Genomic DNA, 10,549 nt, shown 5'->3' with positions numbered 1-10,549 from the left:
GAGAAAGGAAAAGAGTTAAAAGCAGGGCCGGTTTCCAGCAAGCCTTGCCTCCTCTGTCTTTGAGCCGCCACCTCTCTGGGGCCTTTTCCGCAGCAAACGTCTTTCATGGAAGGCTACCCTGCGGCTTTTGAGTCTAACCACGGCGACCAGAGCCTCTGGGGTTTTGGCAGAACCCCGGGTGCGAGCGCAATGACCGGACACCTGCCCACAGAGGGCTTGGGAGGTGCCTCGGGACAGAAGGGACAGGAATTCTGCACTCCCCAGCCGGCACTCTGTGCGGTTCAGACCTCTTCTGACGGGGCATGGTCTCCCAGGTTCTGCCTTCGCTGCCTAGTGGAGCCGATTTGAACTGGGAGCTCCTCTCCCAGCAGCTGGGGCCCACGCCACAAGCCACGGAGTCGCAGGGTCAGCGACCGCTGTGTCTCAGTCTTGGCAGTGACCTGGTTCTTACCTCTACTCTAGGATCCGAGGTTGCACCGGAAGCCGCCAAGGGCAGTCCTGGATGTGAAACGAGACAGGACCAGCGAAGGATGGCCAGGGACCTTGATCGCCAAGAACCGTTTCCTCGGAGAGTCCTATGGACGTATCCTAACTTAAATTTCCAGAGGAAATCACACATTCTTAAACAACAAACCGTACCAAAAAAAAAGGGGGGGGAACCAATTTCAAAGGTCGAATCGAAAAAATTCAAAACGAAAGTCCACACGGACATCGAACTAGCCACAACGAAAAACAGTGACGGAGCCGGGCTTTCCAACGAAAAAGCAATTTAGATGTAATAATCTGTGAGTGTGGGAACCGCGTAATTTTATATTCCCGACGGCTTTGTGTGTTGAAGGCAAACCTCTCTAGCAAAACGCAGGGCACCCACGTTAGCCTGCTCAGACCTCGCGTTGCCCTCTAGGTTCAGGCGACTTCTGTCCAGCGCTGCCTATCTGAGGCTGAAGCCACCTCCCTACCGAAGGCCACCGCCCCTGCCACCGCGGCAAACCTGCCTGAAGTCAAGAGGCAGACTTAGAGCAAGAAAACGCTGGAGGAACAAATCCCATTTGGGGGCTCGGGGAGGGGGTGCTCCTGGAGAGAAAACTTACCCAGAGCGCCACCGGAGCGCGGCAAACTTGGGGGGGGGGTTGTCTCAGAACTTGCTGTGCACTGGGGAAGGGAATCAGAATTCCGCCAGGTGGTTGTCAGTACCCAGAGGAGAGGTAACCATTTTAAGAAATCTTCCTTCCAGACACTCACGGTCCCAAATTCATCTTGCTGAGTAAGATACATATCGATTTCAAGTGGAAAAGGAAACAAAAAGAAACCTTCAGGGTCCAGGGAGGGTTGGAGGGGAGCCCCACTTAGAAGCGCCCGGACGATGCTGGTCGCGGACCTGGCCTAGGGCTGCTCTATCTGCCTTGGGGCACAGGGTCTACATCTCAAAAAGCTGTCTCCAGAATCCCGTCCCTCCTGGGGGCGCTTGGGAAAGAAACCGCAGCTGGAGACGGTGCAGATCGGACCCTTACACCCACGCTCTGGGGGTCGGCGTTTCATCCGGTGGCCCCTGTCTGTCTTCTACTCGCTAAAGGCCGGCTGAAGTCCCGGGGTCTTCCGGGCTCGCTAGTGGGAAAGGGGATAGGTTCCACTCAAGGGTACTCTCTTGGAGAGGAGGTTGCGTCGAGGACTCCCTGCCGCCTGGAGTGCCTGTTACCAGGCCACCTGGTAGGGAAGCTGGCCTGGGGCGCTGAGGTCACCTTTTCCACTGTGCCTGTCTCTCCCAGAGCGGCCAGTTTCCGGAATTTTCGCCTAGGCGACGGCGGGAGGCCCTGGCGGGTCTCAGGCTTGAATCTCAGCGGCTGCGCCTCTAGTGGGGATTTGCCTTCTTTTCGTGTCTTTCATGAAGAAGGGGGAACCCCATCCCTTGTGAACCCCTTTCCAGTCTGTCAATGCAGAATTTCTAAACAAAGGGTCCCTGACGCTCTTTCTTTGCATTTTTTTCGCCTAAAGGGGGTTTATTCTCAGGTTTGTTTTAGGGTCCCTAGGACTTTGAGAAGAATGTAGTTCGAAAAGGTTGAGCCAAGGGCTCGAGCTGAAAGGGTGTATCAGGGCATAGGCTGGCTTTCAGTCTTTGGTGCCAGGCAAAGCTTTTAGCCCTTGGGGCCTCATTCCCAGCAGGCACGAATCATTGCCGGCATTCGGCCCGGGCGGCTTGAAACAGCCCTGGCCAGGGTCCAAGGAGCCGGGGGACGCAGGGGCGGGGGAGGGCACACCTGTGGAATGGAGAGGGGGTGAGTCTGCATATGTCTCTTGACTCTCCACATCTAGAATTAAGGCCTTCATGCTGAAAATGAGGCCCCTCTGCTCAGCTCGACAATTGGCTAACGGCAATAAAAATAGATTTGGTGACTGGAGAATCTACCATATGAGTGGTCTTGGTGTCTCAGACCCCGGGTTCCAGGACCAGTCTCGAGTTTGTGAAACTTGGCTAAAATTGGGGGAGGGTGCATTGGGTTCAGACACGGGTGAGTTCAGTCAAGTAAGAGAGAAGACTGGGTGACGCTGACTGCCACTAACCCCCAATAGAAACCACTCCAGGCTATACTTCAAAGCGCAAGAGGAAGTGGAGGGGCCCAATGTCGATTTATCCAGGGATGGGCAGAGTGGAGGCAGTGGAGGCCAAAGGGCCTTGATTCGGGCACGGACAGGGGACCAGCCATTTTACTCACTGGAGTGCCAGTACTTGGACTCAGTAGTCTTGAGACAGGAAGTAGTTGGACTCCCCATCCAGAGAGGGGCGCCATCTGGAATTCCTGTGTCCGGAATAGACACTGACTTTCCTCTCTGTCCAGTGGGAAGTAAGATGACTATTGGGGCAACAGAAGCAGGCAAAACCCTTGCCAGCCCATCTCTGAGAGACCTGCTTAGGGGTACAATAAGTCTTAGTGGGTCCCACATCGCCATTTCTAAAATAGTTATTTTGGCTAGCTGATCATTCACTCTGGGAGTCCGAAGCAACTGGAAGCCACCAAAGCTACCTTCCTTCAGTCCTGAAGGTGGCTCAGAAAGTCACTAAACAATTGGCTGAGCTGTGACAAAGGGCTTTCAGGGCCTAGGTCTCACCAGAACATCTGGAAAGATGTTCCTTCCCATCTCTCAGTGTCTCAGATGCTATAGTCCAGGGCCTCAGAAGCCTCAGGTCAACAGGTGGAAGAAATGATTTCAACTTAGGAAGGAGTTGGGATGTGGGCGTGGTGAACTCAGTTTCCCAGAGGTGGCGACTTAGGCTCTGCTGAGAGCCGGTGCACTGGAAGTGGGAGTGGCCTAAATGTGCAGTTCGCCCAGGAGGCACTGAGTGGCAAGGCTGGGCACAAGGGTGGCAGAACCCAAGTCGCTAGAGCTGGGCAGGAAGTGCAGCAACTCCACTTCCAACTTCCTGGGGGACACCCCACCTTTCTTGTCACCCCTGAGCAGTCCCGGTAGGCCCCCCCACCCCCTGCCCTGCCACCACAGCCACGCAGCCACCGCTGCTGCACCTTCAGCCCCCACAAACTCCCTGGAGCCAAGTGTTGGTTTCTCCTCCAGGCAGGAGACAGTTCAGAAAGTAGCAGCGCCAAGATCCAAGGGTATAAACTCAACAGAGTTTAGCTTGGGGATTGGTGTGCTAAGGAAAAACAGAAAGATCTAAAAGCCTCATTCCAAGTCCTGTGAATAGTGGCCCCGAGACTCTCAGAGCACCTCCATGAATCCCTGCCCCCAAATCCATCCAGCAACAGGTTTTCCTTTTTTTATTACTCAAGCTAAGAACAGGTGAAGCGTTATCCTGTCTTTGTTCTAACAGAGTGACCATAACTCATTCTGGTGGTTGCCAAGGAAAATGTGTCCAGGTACGCTTAGATTAGAAATTTAAGCAAATCCTAGTCGGGGAATCTTTTTTTTTTTTTTTCCTCTCAGGGTAGCATCTAGAGAGTTGAGATCAGAAAAATAAACTGAGGTTGTGGACAGGGAAGGGTGATGGTGCAGAGGTGTGGTCGCCACCTTGCGAATTACAGCTCCGTGTCCTGCTACTCCTCACCCCTGTAGCATCCCCCAGTCCTGGGAGGCTGCTTAGGGCTACGACTTTCCCGTTGAGCTGCAAGGCTTTTGCCCCTCCTCCCCCTGATCTCTCCAGTCCCTCCCCATCCCACTCAGTCCCTGGCCTTGCTGTTCCCTCCCTTTGCTCTCCTGCTTCTCGGGCTCTTGCTCCTCTCTACAACTCAGCGCACTCACGTAGAGGAGGCGTCTTGGACACCTTCACATCACTGAGTGGTACCCTGCGCGTTCCTCGCTGTCTGTCTCTTGACTCCTTCTCACCTCTCACTCGTGATCCCTGATTTGCCCATCTCCGCAGGGTCCTGTCCACAGGGCTGTCCTCTTGGGCGTGCGCTCTGCTCTTGCTCCCTTGGTGCCGGCCTGCCAGCCCCTATCCCGGAGCTCTTTCCCTCCAATCCCTCCTCCAACCTCCTTTCCCCCCTCCTGGGTCCCTCCCTCCGGCTCGGCCTAGGGGGTGGGGGGCGGCGGCGCGGGGCGGGGCGGGGCAGGGCGGGCGGGGCGAGGCGGTGACGCGGGGGCTGGCCGGGCTAGAGGCGCGGCGGCGCGGGGCGGGGCGGGGCAGGGCGGGCGGGGCGAGGCGGTGACGCGGGGGCTGGCCGGGCTAGAGGCGCGGCGGCGCGGGGCGGGGGCGCAGTCCCGGGTCCGACTGGCCGAGCCCCGTGCGCCCCGCCCGCGCCCTGCGCCTCCGCCCGGCCAGCCGGCGGGGGAGGGGGCATGAGCCGGCGCCCGCGCGCCGCCGGGAGCTGCGGGCCGGCCTAGAGCCCCGCGCGGGCCCCGCGCCCGAGCCTAGCCACCGTCGCTACCGAGCCGCGGGCGCATCCGCGGGAGCCGCGATGCAGCGGCCCGGGGAACCGGGCGCCGTGCGCTTCGGTCCGCCCGAGGGCTGTGCTGATCATCGGTCGCACCGCTACCGCAGCTTCATGATCGAAGAGATCCTCACCGAGCCTCCCGGGCCCAAAGGCGCAGCGCCTGCAGCTGCAGCAGCTGCCGCGGGCGAGCTGCTAAAGTTTGGCGTGCAGGCGCTCCTGGCCGCGCGGCCCTTTCACAGCCACTTGGGTACGTGCAGCGGACTGGGATTGACGGGAGGGTGGGAGTCAAGTCACGGGGCAGCCCAGAATTCATCCTCCTTCTCCACTCTCTTCCTGGAGCGACCTGGGATGCAGGCCCCAGGAACGTCTCTTCACAAGCTCCAACTGAGAAGTAGAGGGTGCAGGCAATGGGCTGCGCAGAAACCAGGCCTTATGTCCGCAGACCAGGTCAGAAGAGTTTGTCCTCTGCTTCAGAGCGGCTTCGGCTTTTCCAATCGGGTGATAAGCCAGGTCCAGGGACTAGAGCCCGCATCCCCTTCAGACAGTCAACCGATCGATCGCTCTGGATCAAAATGACTTCAGTCCAGGGAAGCCCGAGTTCCTCATTTCTCGGCAGAGAGCTGTTTGGGCATGGCAGTAGCTGCCCAGACTGGAAAAGCTGGGACCTCTGAAAAAGAAGGTCCTGTTCCCCAATGCTGGGTGCTAATCATTGTCCATGCCACCAAGGAGCCTCCCAGAGCCCTCTGCTCTCCAGTTAGCGACAAACCGAGGCCTCTCTTGCAGACAAAATCTCTTTAGGCCTGGTCTGAGGCCTGTTTGTGAGCCACGGCCCCGCTGGCCGGTCCACTTCCAGGTCAGCGTCTTGAATCACTGCTCAGACCTTTTCTGGCTTGGTCTTGTCTCTTGGGGGATTGTGGGGCAGCCTGCCCTGTTCTGCAGGCCTTCTCCATCCTGGCAATAGGGCTTGTACAAACTCTCTTTGGTTGACCTCCATCCTCGTCTTTCGGTGGAGTCGCCCTGTTTCCCCTCTACCGGCTTTCTCCTAAGATTATCTTCCCACTCCTTACTGCGAATGCTCGCCTCACCCCTTGCTTTGACCGACTCCTTTATGAGAAGCCTTTATGAGAAGCCTTTATGAGAAGCCTTTATGAGAAGCCTATCAGGAAAGGAAGCCTCCTGCATAGACTCCAGCTCGGCCAGCGGCCTTCGGGATCAGTATCAGCCCCGGTTCTGTCCTGGTGGCAGTTGATCCAGTTTGCCTGTTTGAGGTTCATCGGGTTCACAGCCTCTTTACTGCCTTTCACGACCAACGTTTCTATTGTTGGTAATTCGTTTGAAGCGGGCAAACAGCTAGTTTAGAACTAGAGAACATGGAGGCACCTTCCCGGGGAAAAGCCTGAGCAGAGAAAACAAGAAAGACAGTTTTCGGGTTCAAAGGATGCTTTGGCGACCCTTCCTTAGCTGATGTCCCGGCTTCAGCCGGCATCGTAAATCGCAGCGCAGAGCCAGGAAAAGCAAAAGCTCACATTTCCACTGCGCTCTTTTCGGAACGCACAAGCCCCCCTTCCAAATTCGCCCGTTTCTTCTTGGTTTCTCTTTTTCACAAAAGACAGTTCTGTGTCCTCCAAGCAGCGAACTTGCTCTTAAGAACCTTGAAATCTCAGAGGCAGCTGCGAGGGATGGGGGACAACACGGAAACACCAGTGCGGAGCTCGGGGTGGGAGGGATTGTCCTTTCTAGACTTGCCGGGATACCTACGTCAAGGAGGCTCTCCCAGAACGGTTGGAAGTCCCTACTCTCCTCAGGGAGTGGTGGGCTCAGGCAACCAGGCGCCTTACAAAATGCGGAGGACTCCAGTTCACCCGGTTCCTTTCTTTTCTTCCCCTGCAGCAGTGCTGAAGGCTGAGCAGGCCGCTGTGTTCAAGTTCCCACTGGCGCCCCTCGGCTGTTCCGGGCTGGGCTCGGCATTGCTGGCCGCGGGGCCTGGGATGCCCGGCACCGCAGGCACATCGCACCTGCCGCTGGAACTGCAACTCCGCGGGAAGCTGGAAGGAACCGGCTCTGGGGAACCCGGCACGAAAGCCAAGAAAGGACGCCGGAGCCGCACAGTGTTCACGGAGCTGCAGCTGATGGGCCTGGAGAAACGCTTCGAGAAGCAGAAGTACCTCTCCACCCCTGACAGGTAGTGCCGGTTGAGGCTGGGCTCAGCGGACAGTAGGCCGGCGGCGGCCTGGCTTGCTAAGGGTGTGCATTGCTCTTTCCAGAATAGATCTAGCTGAATCCCTGGGCCTGAGCCAATTGCAGGTGAAGACATGGTATCAAAATCGGAGGATGAAGTGGAAGAAAATAGTGAGTGTGGCTGGTGGCTTCCTGTGCGCCAGGGTTTCTTGGGCATCGTCCCGGGGATCTTCCAAGAACTGCCCCCCCCCCCCCCCACCACCACACACTAAGACTGCCCAGTCCACCCAGTGCGCTCTGCTCTTTCTGCTTGGGTTCCTTCCCAGCCCATGCATCTCCTGGTAGCCTCTAACTCTTTAAAGAGACATCTTTACCGATCGCTGTCTCTTTAGGGCTTGGAGTCAGTCTCTGGTGATACCTTGGTTGGGTCCTTTGGTCCCACCTGGGCACTTGGCACGGGGTGCTCCTTGGTCTGATTCACACCTCACCCTAGTACTTCATTCTCGGAACAGGTGCTGCAGGGTGGCGGCCTGGAGTCTCCTACCAAACCAAAGGGGCGGCCCAAGAAGAACTCCATCCCCACGAGCGAGCAGCTCACGGAGCAGGAGCGTGCCAAGGAGGCTGAGAAGCCAGCAGAATTGCCGAGCGAGCCCAGCGACCGGAATTGCGAGGACTGAGCTCAGCCCGGGGTGTGCGGCACCGGCACCGTCGGAGGGAACTCGGAGCTGGCCCTTCCGCGTCCATGCCGTTTGCTTTTTAAAAGATTCATTACTACTTTGAATGCGGACAATTAGGGGCCAAACAAGAAGGGACAGAAACCTGAAAGCCAGACCCAGGTCTCAGCGAACTCCTGTTTCCTGCTCCCAGTCTGGGAGAATCGTGTTCAGTGTGGCCGAAGCTTCTGGTCTTTCTCGGAGTTCTGAGGTGCCCTGCGCTCCATGCGCATTCACGCCCCGCTCCTTGCCCACACAACCCCCCGCCCCCCCCCCCCCCCCCCCCCGGCCTCCAGCCGGCCTTCCGGGCCGGACACCGGCAGGCACACACCCGCTTCCGCGCCTTGGGGACCGAGCCTCCGGGTGCAGGCCTCTACGGCCCTGTCCTGCAGTGTCGGCTCCGGAAAGACCTGGCAAATCAGCTGATGCCCGGTCCCGATGTCGCTGGAGGTTCTACCCACCTCTCGCGAAGACGGTGACTTTTTTTTTCCAATAAAATATTTTATGACACAGCGGGGGACTTGATGGTGGGGCTTCCGAGTCCGTGAGGGATGGAGGGGAGGCGAGGTAAGGTGGGCAATGGAAATTACAGCATCCTCCCCTCGTTGGAAACTAGCGATGCTCTCCCTGACTGGCCCAAGTACTGCAGTAACTAGGTTACTTCGGAAATGAACGCTAGGTGTGAGGGGCCAGGGTGGACACTTCCTTTCCAGCTGTGTGTGTGTGGGGGGTCACCATCAGCAGTTGGCCACCAGTCCACAAGTGTCCCGGAGCTCTGAGCCATTTAAGTTGTTGATTAGGTCTCTTGGGGCTTGACCTCTGTGGTCCTAGCGACGTTCCCAGCCAGCTCTTTTGAGGAGAATAGGAAACCCCACGTGTCTTGGGCAGCCCTATTGAGGGGCATAGCTTGGCAGGAAATGTCTACTGGTGCCGCCACCAACCAAAAATGTCTCAGTTGTTTGTCCTTGGGGAGGGAGTGATCATATAATCTTCTATTTCTGTGGTTGGGGGACATGGTGACCACTGTATGGGAACGGAGAGATGGTCATTTTGTTAGCTAAATCTCAGAAAGGTGACACAACCATACAGTTCCGGCACACTAGCCTTCAAAGCCAGGTCCTCCCGGGGTTCAAAAAATGCCATAGGTTTTGTGGTTTGGACTCATTTTTAGCTTTGGTGGTGGTTGTTTTAAAGCAGGATCTCACACTATACCCTCACAACCCTAAAACTTGCTACGTGGCCTAAGCTGGCCTTGAACTCATGGAGATTCACCTGCTTTTGTCTCCCAAATGCGGGGATTGAAAACGTTCATACCATGCATGGCAAGTTTAAGAATGTGACAGACTCCCGTGTTGGTGACCGTCCTCTATTTTTAAAATTTTGTATTTTCACGTATTTGTGTGTCTCTCTGTGTGTAGCTGGGGATGTTGTATGTGTACCTGAGCACAGCTGCAGGTCAAGGACAGTCAGAGGTGTCAGATTCTTTTAGAACTGGAGTTAGAGGAAGTTGTGAAGCCGAGGGATCCAGAACCAGGATCTTCTGCAAGAATAGTATTCACGATCTTAGCTGCTGGGCTGCTTCTCCAGCTCCAGACTTTTCCTTTCCGACTAGATGGTCCCTTCCTAGTACCCAGTTTGAACTTCTCCCTAGAATTTCCAGCCTCAGGGTATGGAAAAACTAGAGCCCACATTTTATGAGGACTTTGTGAGCGATTTTCTTCAGCACCCATGTCCTGCTAGGTCTTTGGGAGATTGTCTTCTCTGGCTCGGGGTCCTAATTCAGCCTCACCAGCAGCTGTGAAAGAAGAAAGGAGGAAAACTGCAACCCTGGCAGCCTGGAAGAACACGTGTGTGTGTGTGTGTGTGTGTGTGTGGGAGAGAGAGAGAGAGAGAGAGAGAGAGAGAGAGAGAGAGAGAGAGAGAGAGAGAGACCGTGTCCCTCTAATTCCTTTTGGCTTTGGAGTTAGCCCCCAAGTCAATTCAGCCTAGCAGTGCTATTACTAAATATCCTTGTAGCAGGCCCTCATAGTCATTTAGACTAATCCTTACAGTTCAAAGGAAAGATCTGAATTCGGTGGCCAAAAGGCCTGGGGGACAAGGTTCCAGCTTTTTCTCCTTCAATTCTGCCAAATTGCGAAAAGGTAGAACCCGTTGGGGTGCCTGCAGAGGGTTACAAGGGGATCTAACTCAACAGGTTATGGTTCCGGTAGGGTCCCCTCGGTTTGCTAAATTTGAAGAGCCTAATCTTATGCAAATCACTTGCTAATTGTAACTAAGGCTTTCCCTGGGCAGTCCTTTACTGACACCCCAGCTGAGTCAGAGCGCCGGCAAAGCAATGTTACCAGACACAAGGCACAAGGGCCAGCAAATTTCAAAGTACGACGTCCTCCAAGCACAGATGGGGAAGCAACTCCAGTTCTCCAGTTAGCAGTGGTACACTGGAGGCAAGCAGGGTCTCTAAGGGCAGTTCTTTATCCCGGTGCAGAAGGAGGTGGTTTTGTCGCTGTCTGCGTGGCGGAGCTCCGGGCATAGATCAGGATCAGGTAATGCGAACACAAACAGAGCCACCCAGCCAGGAAAGAGAGAACGGAAAGTCTTTCCTTTCGCGGGCAGATCCCGAGTTTTCTTGCTTGGGGGGGGGGGGAGTACCTGGGACTCGAGGGAATTTCCAGGCAGGTGGCTCCAGAGGAGCGAAGTCCCAAATGTTCTAAGAAGTCGGGGTTCGCGGTAAAGGGCTCCATTTAACCACCCGAACCTTAAGACACGGACTTGTGT

The 10,549-nt window shown here is 56.1% G+C and overlaps 1 protein-coding gene across 2 annotated transcripts; it reads left to right on the top strand.

Moving 5' to 3' along the window:
- The first annotated feature begins 4,752 nt into the window (after window positions 1-4,752).
- Barx1 (BARX homeobox 1) lies at window positions 4,753-8,220 on the top strand. 2 transcript variants are annotated; one of them, XM_050144316.1, is made up of 4 exons: window positions 4,753-5,130; window positions 6,777-7,065; window positions 7,148-7,232; window positions 7,574-8,220. In XM_050144316.1, exons 1-4 carry the CDS (start codon window positions 4,908-4,910, stop codon window positions 7,736-7,738), a joined length of 762 nt encoding a protein of 253 aa, XP_050000273.1. In that variant the 5' UTR covers window positions 4,753-4,907; the 3' UTR covers window positions 7,739-8,220. The 2 variants fall into 2 exon arrangements, with proteins under 2 accessions (XP_050000273.1, XP_050000272.1); XM_050144315.1 differs by having other exon boundaries at window positions 6,774-7,065.
- Window positions 8,221-10,549: the final 2,329 nt, after the last annotated feature.

The sequence above is a fragment of the Alexandromys fortis genome, unplaced genomic scaffold (genome assembly GCF_014885135.2).
Source record: "Alexandromys fortis isolate MF-2015 unplaced genomic scaffold, M_Fortis_MF-2015_v1.1 scaffold_1, whole genome shotgun sequence".
Classification (NCBI taxonomy): domain Eukaryota; kingdom Metazoa; phylum Chordata; class Mammalia; order Rodentia; family Cricetidae; genus Alexandromys; species Alexandromys fortis.
Note: the sequence above shows the minus strand (reverse complement) of the source record. Positions and strands in the feature narration are given on the sequence as shown.

Coding starts and splice junctions, on each gene's coding strand:
- Barx1 (XM_050144315.1), top strand. CDS start 4,908: ATGCAGCGGCCCGGGGAACCGGGCGCCGTGCGCTTCGGTCCGCCCGAG. Junction 7,066..7,147: donor TACCTCTCCACCCCTGACAG/GTAGTGCCGGTT, acceptor TGCTCTTTCCAG/AATAGATCTAGCTGAATCCC. Junction 7,233..7,573: donor GGATGAAGTGGAAGAAAATA/GTGAGTGTGGCT, acceptor TTCTCGGAACAG/GTGCTGCAGGGTGGCGGCCT.